This window comes from Pagrus pagrus (assembly GCF_965226575.1).
Source record: "Pagrus pagrus genome assembly, chromosome: 14".
Taxonomy (NCBI): Eukaryota; Metazoa; Chordata; class Actinopteri; order Spariformes; family Sparidae; genus Pagrus; species Pagrus pagrus.
Genome location: NC_140198.1, coordinates 11,653,676 through 11,667,204, shown reverse-complemented (window position 1 = coordinate 11,667,204; position 13,529 = coordinate 11,653,676). Strand labels below are relative to the sequence as shown.

The 13,529-nt window shown below is 42.7% G+C and overlaps 1 protein-coding gene across 2 annotated transcripts in view; it reads right to left on the bottom strand.

Annotated features, from left to right (window-relative positions):
* Positions 1-13,529, bottom strand: part of LOC311269125 (phosphatidylinositol-binding clathrin assembly protein-like) — a 30,487-nt gene that overhangs the window by 6,099 nt on the left and 10,859 nt on the right. Inside the window, exons 3-15 of one of the 2 annotated variants that reach the window (XM_084373134.1) lie at positions 12,660-12,735; positions 12,147-12,249; positions 11,087-11,180; positions 10,865-10,976; positions 10,118-10,224; positions 8,750-8,791; positions 6,084-6,169; positions 4,771-4,873; positions 3,867-4,000; positions 3,543-3,640; positions 3,218-3,331; positions 3,079-3,109; positions 2,789-2,930 (exon numbers count right to left, since the gene is read on the bottom strand). In XM_084373134.1, the coding sequence (XP_084229260.1) occupies positions 2,789-2,930; positions 3,079-3,109; positions 3,218-3,331; positions 3,543-3,640; positions 3,867-4,000; positions 4,771-4,873; positions 6,084-6,169; positions 8,750-8,791; positions 10,118-10,224; positions 10,865-10,976; positions 11,087-11,180; positions 12,147-12,249; positions 12,660-12,735 (1,242 nt within the window). The remainder of the gene's footprint in view (positions 1-2,788; positions 2,931-3,078; positions 3,110-3,217; positions 3,332-3,542; positions 3,641-3,866; positions 4,001-4,770; positions 4,874-6,083; positions 6,170-8,749; positions 8,792-10,117; positions 10,225-10,864; positions 10,977-11,086; positions 11,181-12,146; positions 12,250-12,659; positions 12,736-13,529) is intronic. The other variant, XM_084373135.1, reaches the window with a different exon arrangement.

Genomic DNA, 13,529 nt, shown 5'->3' with positions numbered 1-13,529 from the left:
CTGATAATCGATCAATCCTGTTGGTCATTTTTTAAACCAAAAAACTGCCAAATCTGCCAATTGGACTTTTCTGCTTTTCTCTATTTTATTTATCATTGTCATCATAAACTTTTGTTCTCTGTCAAAACAAGAAATCTGAAGATGATAACTTGGCCTTGAAACAAAATGAGTAAATTTAAAAACAATATACAAGCAAAATACAGCAGAATATCAAAATAAGCTATAATAGTAATATTTTTTTGTTTCAGCCTGCTACTGTACGTAGTCAACTTCATGCACGTTGCGCGTGATAATGTCATCCGTGATTAGTTATGTGCTAAACTCAAACTGTGATGGCAAAGACGGTAAGCGGAGGCAAAGTGAAAGGTTCAAACACACAACAAACGTGGCTCCAAATGGGAACTGTCGCAAAGACAAGTGTGGAACCGGAGGAGAATATTTCGAGTTTGACATCAGTGAATCCAGCATGAGTGTTATTGGCCACTTAAAGCAACATTATGTAACTTTTCACCTTAAACTATCAGCTTTAAAATCATGTTGATGGTACAGTGTCTTGTAACAGGGTGAATGGCCCCCTCGGCCCCCCATCACTTGTTTCTGCACTATGTAACTTCAGCGAGAGGGTAGGATCACAGCGTTACACACATGTTTACTCAAAACATAACATTGTTATGACGTAATGAGTTTTGCTTGTAGTTAGGGCCTAGATTCCTGCATAATGTTGCTTTAAGCAGCACCGCTGAAGTGCTACAGCAGCTGCTAACATTAGCAGAAAATGGCGTAAAACAGTAAGCTGAAGATTATAGAGGTAGTTCATTAAACAGTAAACAGTGGACCAGCTGATTAATCAGTAAATTAATCTAATCGTCTCATTCATCAATAACAAAATCAATCATTATCTGCAGCTCAACATGACAATAAGATGTAGACCTGATGTTCAGTGACTTCGGGGACTCAAAGGTTTATTAATCTAAACTTTAAAGCTCAACCACATCGCACAGGTGTTTTTAATCACTCTGGCTAATTAAACCTCCGGTCATGTTGAAGGTGAACTGGGGATAACGTGATGTCACTGAACTAATAATAAACTGGTGGTTGGTATTTGTTTGGCCATACTGGCGTGTGTCTTGTCAGACAGCAGCAAAGGCAGTGAAACCCACTTAAAAAGAGCGCAGGTGGCAAATGAGGCTGACGATCGAACCGAGGCACGTCGTGGAGACGCTGTGGTAAACTTTAATTTCATCTTTCACAGCTTTTAAGTGTCGGCAGAGACGCTGCAGTGCCCTTTGCTTTTGGATTCCACCACAACAAGCCGGTGTGAAATGTGCTCATAAAATGTCACTCAGAGGTGGATTTATAAGATTTTTAAATTATTTTATGAGCGCTGAATTATATCGTTCTTCTCGTTTACATCAGAATCATGACTTCCCTGTTAATGTTCTCATCTTTTAATCATGAAAGCGAAGCACTTTGTAAAGTCTGTTTCAATATGAGCTTAACGATCAATCACTGATCATCCTTCTGAAGTTTAAATAATGATGATTGAGACATCACCGTGACGATGGTTTACAGGTACATGTGCAGAGTCCATAAATAACCACAGCCGCGGTATCGACAGCTGTTCTGATGCTGTTGGAGAACCTCGGGTCTAACGAGTGGTGGAGCGGGCACAGGCATTGACATGCAAACGGATTTTTAAGGCCCTTTCTACATCAATTTATGGATAGTTTTGGAAATGGAAAGCTTGTGCATGTGCGCCCGTTTCCACAAAGAAAGCTTTGTAAGGCTGATGAACAGAACATGCACTCATACGTCTGTCTTTGTGTGTACGCGGTGAATCTACACAGCAGTTTTTTGTGTGTTTGCTGAACTGCAGTGGAGTGAAAGTCACACCAGACGGGTGCAAATCAGCACTGTGCGCCCAATGATAATGGTATTTAATTGTCCTGCTCATAACTAACTAGGAAAATGACTGAGCTGCAGGGATTCATTTGTGCCGGATCCTCCCAGAACAGAATCCAGGAGCTTACAGATGTGGACCGGCACCGCCTTTGTAAATACATTTTAATGCCATCTATTCTGTTGTTCTTTAATTTCCCATTTAAGTTACTTGTAAAAATGTTTGCTTTCCCCCATTTGAATGTATTTTGAATCTGACTGAACAGTCAGGCCGGTCGGAGTTTTGTGCACGCATGTGGTTCAATGCTTCTCAGTGTCTAAATATTTTGGGATATGATTATGTTGGTGCTGTGTAATGGTTAAATGAGTTTGGCTAAATTAGGATTATTAGATCAGTTTCTTAGGCGGCTGCTATTTGTGGCCACGGACAGAAGGAACACGAGAGGAACGTAGGGACAGGTAACGAGAGAGCGCATGAACCATAACCACCTTTTTCCATGCTGATTTTGAGCGATTGTTATGACTGCTCTGGTTAATAAATGTAAATTCTCTGACGCTTAATTTGTGATGACAGTTTTAGCTTTGTTCAGTTTCAACAGCGAGCACCGAGGCGTTGTCTGCTCCAGGCACTGCATATTTTTGGTGTGTTTTTCTCTCACCCTGACCTCCCCGTGAACTTCAGCCTCTCTGTGTTCTGGGAGCTCCTAATTTACAAATTAAGCAGTCAGTCAGCCTCTGTATGCGCCCATTCTGTCCTGAGCAGAGGTCTAATCAGGCACCGTAACCGAAAACGCCTGTGTGAGCGGACTCCAGGTGTGTGCGAGCTTTGTAGAAAACATGTTATCGTGCGTAAAACTTGACATCAACGTGAGTGTGGCTTCCGAGTTACCATCTGAGGGACGGGCATGGGTGCAGGTGCCATGGGATGGGTGGTGTGAGTCCAGTTGGTGCTGGTGCACATCGTCTTCGACTGCCAGCCACTTCCTCCTGTTGGCTTCTTCTCTACCAGCTGACTCCACTGGAGCTCCGGCCTGATGCACACACAGCATTTACAGATGCACAGATTATGCAAAAATATCAAAATGAGTCATACGAGAGTGTCAACAGTGATAAAGCTGCATAGACAGCTGAGTCATTTGCTTGTGGCCACGTTTAAGATGTCAGGAGAAACCCACTCACTTTTTAGCTTGCGTCCCCCCGAACTGCAGGTCTGAGAGATGGAAAGAAAACAAAACATCAGCTGAAAGGAAGCAACACAACAACAGCAAAGACAAACAAAATGGAAGCAATGGCTGAATATTTGGAGAGAGATACTCACTGCCAACGAGGTTGGCTAATGAAGAGTCCAAATCATTGGGCAGCATTTTCCCAGAGTGCAACGGGACTCCAGGGCTGTGAATTTGAGTGGGCGGGGCTGGCTTTAGCAGGTCACCTGACGTCCAAAGGTTACCATGGTAACGCGAAAGGAAAAAAGAGGGGGGGAAATGAGTCAGGAGCATGAAGCAACCGGGCATCACTGTCACAGCGTATCCAGCTCTGAGCAGTGTGTGTGTGTGTGAGTGGGCATTTATTTGCACGCTCCGTTGTATGTTTGTATGATTATCCGCGTGTGTGCGTGTGTTTGTTTGTGTATGCCGGCCTACCTCCCCAGGCATTGTTATTGTTGGGCACAGTGTGTGTGGTCTGGATGGGGGTGAAGTTAGGCTGCAGGGTGAACAGCTCACTGGTCAGGTTTGGCACACTGCAGGAAGCAAAACGGGAAGAGGAGATGTTTGTTTCTCATTTTGTATTTACGTAACCAGAAAAGATCGTTTTTTTAAAAACTCTAATTTATAACGACAGCCAGTCAAAAGGCCTCTTGTTGCAGAACTGGGGCAAACCGATGGCCAGAAGTTCGTAGACAAAACAGAAAACGGTTGAACTGTGATACTGCAGGTTAGAAGAGTCTTTCTGTGACATGCACTCACTGGTTGTTGACTGGTACGATGGGTGAGTTGGAGAAGAGATCCGTCGCCCCTCCGCTGCTGTTGGCACTGCCCACGGACTGGGTGCTGGGCGACACATTGGGCGTCTGAATGTCGATCACTTTGTGACCATCCTCCTGCATGGGAAGCATCGATCAATTTTACATTACCGTGGTTTGCAAAGAGCCCTGCAGCGCACATGAATGGGGCTAACCTCCTCTCCTCACCTTTCTGATCGGTCTGGGCCCACTACTGGCAACGAGGCCCGAGGCATTATATCGATTGATTTATTGATTGATTGGTTTGTTTATTTAAGTGTTATGCAGCCCAGCCCATAACAATAACAACACAAAGATGGCCACACAACATCTGAGAATAAACAGTTCCACAAATTCAAAAAAGAGAGGATTTCAAGGCATCGAATCAATGCCAGAAAATGTGTTATTATGCCGGAGACAGTGTTCTCTGCATTATAGATATTTCTATTGATTTGTCCTGGATGCTCCGTTATTTGAATGAAAAATCCACCGCAGAGCATCTTCAGATTGTGACTTCATTTTCATTCCGGGTGCATCTGTGTAGGCTACGGGCCAGCAGCCAGGAACAGACAGTGTATTTCACTGTAGTGCAGGATTAATGCACTTGTCCATTCAACTTCAACAACAGCGCGGAGGACAAAAAGACTTTGACGCACAGTTTCGTTCACGGTCCACGCGAGCTAAAGCGATTTCAGTGCGCCTTCACCACATAAAAGCAAGAAACAGCTATTTTGTGAAAAGGGTTTGTGCGCTGGCGGTGATCATATTGTGGTTTCATTAAGCACGGCATTGTTCGGTGTACAGTTGTGGCTTTCTAAGCCCATTTATAAGTGTATGTGAGTTTAATAATTGTCTTGCAAATGTCTCGCCTTGTGTTGCTGCAGTCTGTTGTCGTCCGTCTTGTCGTCCATACGGCTGAGAGAGATCCCAGTGCTGGAGAGAGAGGACACTGCACTGGACAAGGTGCTGGATCTGAGGGCGAGACACACACAAACACAGATTTTTTGCAAAGCCTGCAGAATTTACACAGCGGTGATATTGCTTTGTTTTGCTTGTCTTTGCTCATTTTATTGAGTTGCGCTTTATATACCCAACTTTATTTAAACAAGGCTATAAATTTACAGCCTCCGTGTGGATGTTATACTCAGAGCAAAGAAGAGTACCGGAAGAAAAGTATTGGACGAGCTGAGAGTTTAATTAGACGACGCAATACATGAAAGGTCTGAAGATAATGAAATCTATCAGGGTTCTTCCTCTGGGGACCATGACTGTCTGTATTTAATTTCACGGCAATCCATCAAGTAGTTCTTGAGATATTTAAGAATGGCGGGCTGACCGACTTACACTGCAATCCCCAAAGCAACGTTACTAGCGTGGCTTAAGAGTTTTCAAGCAGTGCTAGTTATTCAGGCCTCCACGTCGTCTATTAATTCCTGATAATGGACACCTCGTCGGGTATTATCCCTTACTTAATTCACATACTGTATATACACTTTTTGCCCACATGTATTAAATGATGGTATTAGGCTGTAACCGTTCTCAAAGAGGGACCTAGATTAGTTAGAACTGTTATTTATTAGCATTATTAGCAATATTTTCATGGTTTTCAAGAATGTACTGGTTCAGCAACAAGTCTGGGTCAAAACAACTTTGCGTAATAAAGCTTTTAACTTCAAACAGACATCAACATGTGGTTTAACAGTGTGGCTCTGAACAATAAAATACAACACATCTCACAGAAGGGTCATTTTATGTCCATTTTTCTGTCCCTTACCTTTTTATACAAAAATTACACCTAAAGAAAATACTTTTTTTTCATATTTTATAATAAAACAATAGGTTATTTGAACAATTACTCCCTCACGGGATGCCAATATTTGATTTTTAATCAATTATTTAACATTCCAAGCACCACAGCACTACTTGTCCCCACAGTCATCTATAGAAAAACCAAAACCATGTTTTTCTACCATTTCAAATGTAATAATGTTTAAATAAATATCAAATGTGAGATAGAAATTACATAAAAATAAAATTACAAATAAATATTCTAAAATATATAATGAAAGTACTCGTCCACTGTCTCTTTTCAGTTATAAGAAATGTTCACATTTATCTCAAGATTTTATAACAGTAGTACTAATAACTAGTACTGAGTAGCTTCTCTGTGATCTGACCGTACCTGCTGGCGGTGGAGAGGTCCTTGAGCTTCCTGCCCTCCAGAGAGGCTAGATGCTGCTCCAGAGCCTCCAGGAGAGAGCTGGGAGCCTGAGGAAGGGTAAACGGGGGGCAGGGAGGTGTTGATGGGGTAACATTAGCACCACAGCCAAGTGGACAAAATGGGACACACTGCTCTCTCTCTCACACACACACCCATCGCCTCACCTCCTCATTCGATCTCACTCGCTCACATTCGCGCACACACAAAGCAGCAGCAAATTTAAGACATCATCCTCAGATTCGTTATCTACTCTACGACAGCTCTTTGTTCTTTTTTATTATTATTATTATTTTGCATTTGGTTTCATCAGGTTTGGTTGACCAGCATGCACACATCAGCCTTGGATCATGCAAGCGAGTCCGCAGTGGGACTAACAGGTCAGGACAGAGCAGAGCGTCGTCGCTGCAGGGCTCCGGAGTAGAAACACAACAAACACGTCTCTGAACCGTCTAATGTGCCCATGCAGAGGCCAGCAGTGCACAAACGCTCTCGTTAACACACACACTTGACACACGCATACGCATAAAGAAAATCACAGTCCTAAAATCAAGAGTTAACTCGTGGCTTCCACTTAGGTTAGAAGTCAAATTCACGTTGTTGTTTTGTTTTCATTTGATTTTATCCGGAAATCAGGCAGCAACTAAAACGATAGAGCCAGAACATTTTTATCCCACTGGAAGCCAAAGAGGTTAACTCAGTGAAATGTAAACGTCTGGTGAGAAACCAGGTATACACATCGAGCAGCTGGCCAGCACTCTTTACCGGAAAACAAAATGGATGAATGGGTTCATTTTGACCACATGTGATACCACGGTCTTCACCGAGAACCTTACATTTCAGCACCAGAGAACACAATGCAAACACAACAAGCAAAGAAAAGATTTCTCATATACTTATTTTAAGGGGGAAAGAGAGTAAAATGCGAATTCTGGATATCCTTCTTCAGAGAAATCTAGAATATGCTAAAAGTTTCAAAGTAAAACAGACACATATCTAGAGCTCAGTATAAGGCATGGGTCACTATGTTGTTGAATAAGGGCGTATAAGGTCTTCATAAGCACTACAAACACGCCTCTAATTTTAAAAAGGCAGCTATTTTCAGTTTGTTACCAGATTTGTCACATTGTAAACATCCAATTATGAGTCCACTTAAAAGGATAAGCTTGATTTAGGGCCTTTGAGCATGATGTGCAGTGCTTATGATGACATTATGTGCACCTATCCAAGTCATATTTGCAGAAACCTACTTAATAAAAACCATTCGCTGCTCTCCCCACAGCTAATGCAAAGGGACATGACCTTTTTTCAGGAAAATGATTTGAACACTGCTTATATGGGCAAAAACCTGTTTCATAAAGCTGTGCTGACTTGTTTGTGTGGTAAGCCTTCGAATGAAGAGACAAGTCCTGATATTTACACTGTGAAAATGCCGGAAAGACTGCTGGGGAAAAAAATTCAGACAGATGCTAAACCCAGCTTAAATAGAAATATGCAAAAAAAAAGAGGCTACAAAAATGCTGCTTTCAAAATCTAACCTCAGAGTAAAATTTGTTCTACAATGAGTCAGATAAAAAGAAAAAAATGAAAATCCTGCACTAGGCTGCAACACGGTCTCACTCCTAACGTGTCAAATTCGGCAGCTTGGTCAGTGGCCTTATGACCCTTCACTTCCTCCTCTTTCGTCAATGACAATGTCCAAAATTACGGTTATAAGATAAAACGTGCTGTATGTTATTAACCTTGTCAAACGGTGAAGGTTTGGTTACGTTTCTGCAACTACTTGGTTAAGGCTTGGCAAAGTGCTGTAGGGATGACACGTTTGAATGCAGACCTGGAAGTCGCCCTGGTTCCCTCGTCGAAAAGCCTACAGGATTTTTGAATTGGATTTTGGATTATTGCAGAAAATAGGTTCTGTGGCGAACGAACACGATAATCTGCACAGACGAACACCACTTTTGTGATTTCGAAGCGTAAATTGAATCACTAGAAGTAAAAAGCTAAAGTTAGGCTATAAACAGACATTGGGCACCACTAAGCGTCTTATGCTGTGTTCAACTGCAAGTCAGAAGGTGGTATTTTCCCAACTTCCGATCTAAAAGCGTCCTAGTGCATCTGCTTGGAAACCAGAGTAGGCACTGGCTCCAAAGCAGCCCATTAAACCACCTTGGTCGAAAAGGGGTCATTAACCCACCCAACCACCCCAGCCACCTCCTGACTTTCTTGCTCATCTTACTACTGCACTAGAGCGACGCTCCTAAAACTGATGCGAGAGGGGTCACCACAGCGTCAAACTTTGAAGCCGAGGGCTACCGACCAGGCTGCCGTATTTGGCGCGTCGTGAGTGAGAACTGGCAGCAACTAATGCTTAGAAATTGTGGAAAAAAATGAATGATCATTTCCTCTCTATTCTAGACTCTGTCCAGAGAGAAAAAGGAGAAAAAGGCAAAGGAGTTAAGGAGAGTGAAGAAGAGAGGAGGAGGACGGGGCAGCTGCAGTGTGGGCAGGTCTGTAGGGTGAGTAGGGAACGGGAGCGTTTAGAATGAAGCATTATGGGATTGACTTGACGGATCTTAAATACTGGTTGACTGACTGGTTGATTGACTGATTGAGATGAGATGTAGACTGACCTGTGTGAGATCGGGGCTGTCGCCCTGATCTATCCCAACTCGCTGTGTCACAAAAAAGGAGGGGAAGGGGTAGGGGGGAGGGAGGAGGGAGGCAAAATAAAAAATAAACCAAATGTAATAACAAAAACAAGGAGTAAAACCAAAAAACCCAACAGAGTAAAAAAGAAAAAAGGGAAGAGGCGTGTGAAGGAGGAAGAGGAAGAGGAGGAGGGAGAAAGAAGAATCAAACCCAAGCATTCATTACTTCATGCAGTGGCTGGAAAGGAAAACAAATAAAAGACAACAGAGGAGGAGGGGAGGAGGGCGCATGCACACGCATACAAACACCTATATATACACAGTATATGTACACACACACTTATAAGTACACGCACACACACACTGAGATCTGGAGGTTTGAAATGAATGCCGAGCACACCGACTGATCGAACAGGCAGGGGCAGAGAGGGCAGACAACAGGTCACGTGACTGCGAGGTAAGACACATCCAAAAAAGGAGAGACACTCAACTAATGTTGACTTTGAACAGACGGACAAGGGAGGGACACAGATGACAACACAAACAGACAAACACACATTTTGTTAGACAGGTAAAATGAATGGGTCCTTAAAGTCAACGTTAGTCTGTTGTTGTTTTTTTTTTTTTTTGTGTTTTCTTTGGATCGAGCGGCTTCACCCCAAACCTTCTTCCAAATGGGAACGAAACCAAGCAGAGAGAAAAGCCTTTGAAGATGGATGCTACGCAGTCTACAGAGGGTCAGACTGTTTATATTCACTGTGAAGCCTAGCGAGGGCTGCAACTGTTAATTGGATAACAGCCGTTGTAAAGAAAAATGTCTTCTTTTTTTTAAGAAAAGGGAGGAAATAAAAGAAGAGGAGACAGAGATAGTGATAGAGAAAGAGCTTGCTTGGGCATGCAGTGCAGGCATGTGAAACAGGCAGCACGCGAGGGGTCCCTCAACTGGAAGCTCTACATGAGTGGCTCTCTGATAGGCCATTAATCAGTGTTTTTTCGAGTAACCCCCTCCCCAGGTCAGGGCAAGAGAAGGACAGAAACAGGAGGAAATCTAGAGGCAAAAAAAAAAAAAAAGACTTGGAAGATTAAGGAGAAGAAAGCCTCTGGACGCTGATCTACGGTCGGGTTTAGGTTCAGAAATGTCGACCGTAAATCAGATCCGACAGGCGACAGAAGTCCGGAGCGAATCTCAACAGGTTACAGTGGATTATTTTCTCTACAGTTTATTTATCAGTTAAATGATAGAAGAAGAACGTGGAGATTATGATTATAGGAGAGAGGACCGTCGAGATTCGCTCCAGACAGATATTCTCGCCCTCTCTGCGGAGGAGCGGCGGGACAAACGGACGTTACCTCCGCCACTTTGAGGAACTCGGACAGTTTGGTCATCCTGTTGAGGAACGTCTTGTAGATCTCCAGAGCTTCTTTGCACTGGTTCTTCTTCATGTCAAAGTATTTCTCTGCGTATCAGAAGACCAGAATCACCATGAGAACAAGCATAAAATGAGGGAGAGTAGACGCACGCTTCCTTCTGCGCCGCGATACGGTTGGTACATTTCAGAGCCTGTACTTTCTTACTTTTACTAGTAAGAGAAGTTGTGCCTTGGTATTTTTTTTTGTCACGACTTATTGAGCACCATCTAGCTCCATTACATTTATAATTCATCTAGATGAATAACTGCAGGCAACAGAAAACGTGTATTTTTGAACTTGAGGTGAACTGCCCCTTTAAAAAAATCAATCTGGTCCTGATTTGTTCTGATAAGACCGCACATCTGTAAATACATTCTACGTAGAGAAACTATATCCTCAAATCAATCAGGTCAATTAAGTAATTGATCATTTAATGAACTCTGCGGGTCTTTTCTCTGTCTCTGTTCCTCACCGACTTAATAATTAATGAAAGAACAGAAGGAGATATTTATAGTCTTTAATTGGACTTTGAGAGACAGTCGGAGGAAACATTGATTTTCCCTTAAAGACAGATTGAGTGGACTCGCAGTCTTGTGATCTCGACATCAGAGGCAGATTACTGAATAAACACAAAATGTAATCAATGGAGATTAACTCCCGTTGTGATCTGTTGTGCGTGAGGTTTACCCAGCATGTTGATGACTCCCTCGTTGTAAGCAGCAAACAGCCGTATGGAGTCTTTAAACAGCAACATGAACGCTGTGTTGATCACTCCGTTGGTCAGCTCGTTAGAGTTAGGCTGAGGGAAATGAAGAAAGAAAAACGGTGAGATTGGATCGAGATATCACAGCGACTGCTGCACTTTTCTTTTTTTTATAAACGTCCTGTGTCCTCTAGCCGGATGTTTACCTGGAAATCCAGCAGTGCGTCCAGCTGGTTCTGAATGGTGGGCAGAGTCTTAATCAGCTTTTCTGTGTTCATGGTGCGCATCACACCCTCAGCCCTGGTAACAAACAAGAAGACATGCACACAAACACGCATGCAACACACACACAGGACTTGTCAGACCTGCAGACTGAGGTGTGTTTGTGTGTGAGGAGATCCTTCAGAGTCGGATAACACAGACTCTCGGTCTGGATTAGCAACAAGAAACACATTTTAAAGGTCGACTGTGTTCATATCGAAAGAGAGAGTAAACACATTCCTCCTCCTATACATGAATGGAGGTGAAAATATGAGCAAATAAATACACACAAACAGAGGGTTTGCTGCTGCAGCTTTATTTGTTCTGGTAGCTTATTGTGGCTAGTGTTAGCTAAATTGTTAATAAACTTTAAAGTTTATTAACAATTAAAGATAAAGAGTATCTAGCTTCTTTATAGTGATGTGTTTCTAAGCAAAATAGAAAAGGCAGGCCGTACATATTGTTGGGAGGAGTTTGATTTGGACGTTGAAGGTGGGAGTGCAGGGAACACCTGGTAGCTCAATTGAAAGAGGCCCCATGTACAAGGGCTGTGTCCTCGCCACAGCTGCCCAGGATCAAAATCTGACTTGTGGGCCTTTTATGTATGTCATCATCTACCGTCCTGTCTAATAAAGCAACTAAACAGGCCAAAAATAGGATTTACAAAAAGAAGATGGGCGTCCAGAAAGCTGCCATTAGCTAGTTTAGCTCGGTTAGCCATGCAGCTAGTGGTTGGACTGGGAGCTCAGAGCATCAGGGGAGTGTTGGTTTTTACACCGGGGCTAGCTGGCTAGCATGCTAAGTAAAGTAAATATCTTTGCAACAATACTTATAAGTCATAACATCAAAACTTTGGTTGTTTTCAACTAAAACTCTCACATATTGCACCTTAAAGGAAAAATAGAAAATGTATTTGCTCTGTAATCACATCCTTTTTGCTCAAAAAGGCTCATAATGCTGCTCCATATATATGTAACACGTCAGTGTCGGGTGTGAGTATGTTACCCTCGCTTCATCTTGGTGAAGTCCACTGCTGCTAGTCTGTATGACATGGCTTTTTCATTCAGGTAGCGGCTGTAGCGTCTGATGAAGGTTGACATGTTATACCCTGGGGGACAGAGAGGGGGCGCCGCAGTTAGAGACTGATCACCGATTGGCCTATTTTCAAACCAGGTTAAGAAACCATAATCCCTTTCATATGAAATGGACTAACTTCTGCATAAGCAATCTGTTAAACCATCTTACCTTCACACTTACTTATTTTTGCTTTTGAATACATTTAATTACAAGCCTCTGAACATTTGTTTTCATATTCAACAACAACACGCAGCAGCTTCTTTTATTTTCTTTTATCTACAAACGGCACATTTGTCTGTAGCTTTTCATCCTGGACTGCGGCTTTCCTTTGAAATCGGCTTATTGATAGCGCTACAGAGCCGGGGAGAGTCGGACATAAAGTCATTTTCTTGGACGTACAGCACTGCTGAGTTTACAAACAGCCAAATGGCATTAAATCACCTTGTAGTGCAGCCTTATCTAGGAAGTTGTTGAGGTTGAAGAGCGTGTTTCTGGAGGCAAGGTACTGCATCAATCTCTGACGGGGGAAAAAAAGGAGAAGAGGAAAGAGTTAGTGAGTTATCTGATGGTGTTGCCTGACAATACTCCGTCATGTCCACACTGACACAATAGCAGTGAAGAGTTCATTTTAAACAGGTGTTTGCTTTGAGTGTGGTGGCTGAAAGCTCGCCAGTAAAATAGCAGATCACATGCAGAAAATCAAATGTCCAACGCTGATAATGCAGCAGGTGAAAAATGCTATGAAACCCCAAAAAAAAAAGGTATTTTCCTCTGACTTTACGTTTCATTTTGGGTCAGCATTGGTCCTGGTTGCCAGGTTGGAGCCTATTTTACTATCGAGCGCTGACTCCAGGCAAGTTTTGGCTCATCTTGCACAAACATAAACAAAAAAAACGAGCAATAAAACTGTTTAAAATATTCCCCTACTGCCTTTCTCTCTTTAAAAGACATCTCATTGGTTTACAGTTTACAACGATCCCATTCCAGCCTCCTGCTTTATCAGGAAATACATCACATTAAGGAAGTAAAGGTGCTTTAATCCTCACAGCTCTTCTGCTCAGCTAAAGGCAAACCTTCTAAACATCATGTCAAGCTTTGTAAGAGCCACGACCTCACTTTCTAGTCTGAGACACTCATCATTGAACATGTTTGATGTTTTGGTTGTTGATCTTGCGGTGCGAGCGGTGTAGGGAGTTGATTTCTCACGTAAATGTCAGCCGGATCCCTCATCAGTCCTTGTTGGACACAAGGAAGATACACTTTCAAAGAAACTCGCTGCAGGAGTTGGAGAGTGTTTGGCGAGTAGAAATG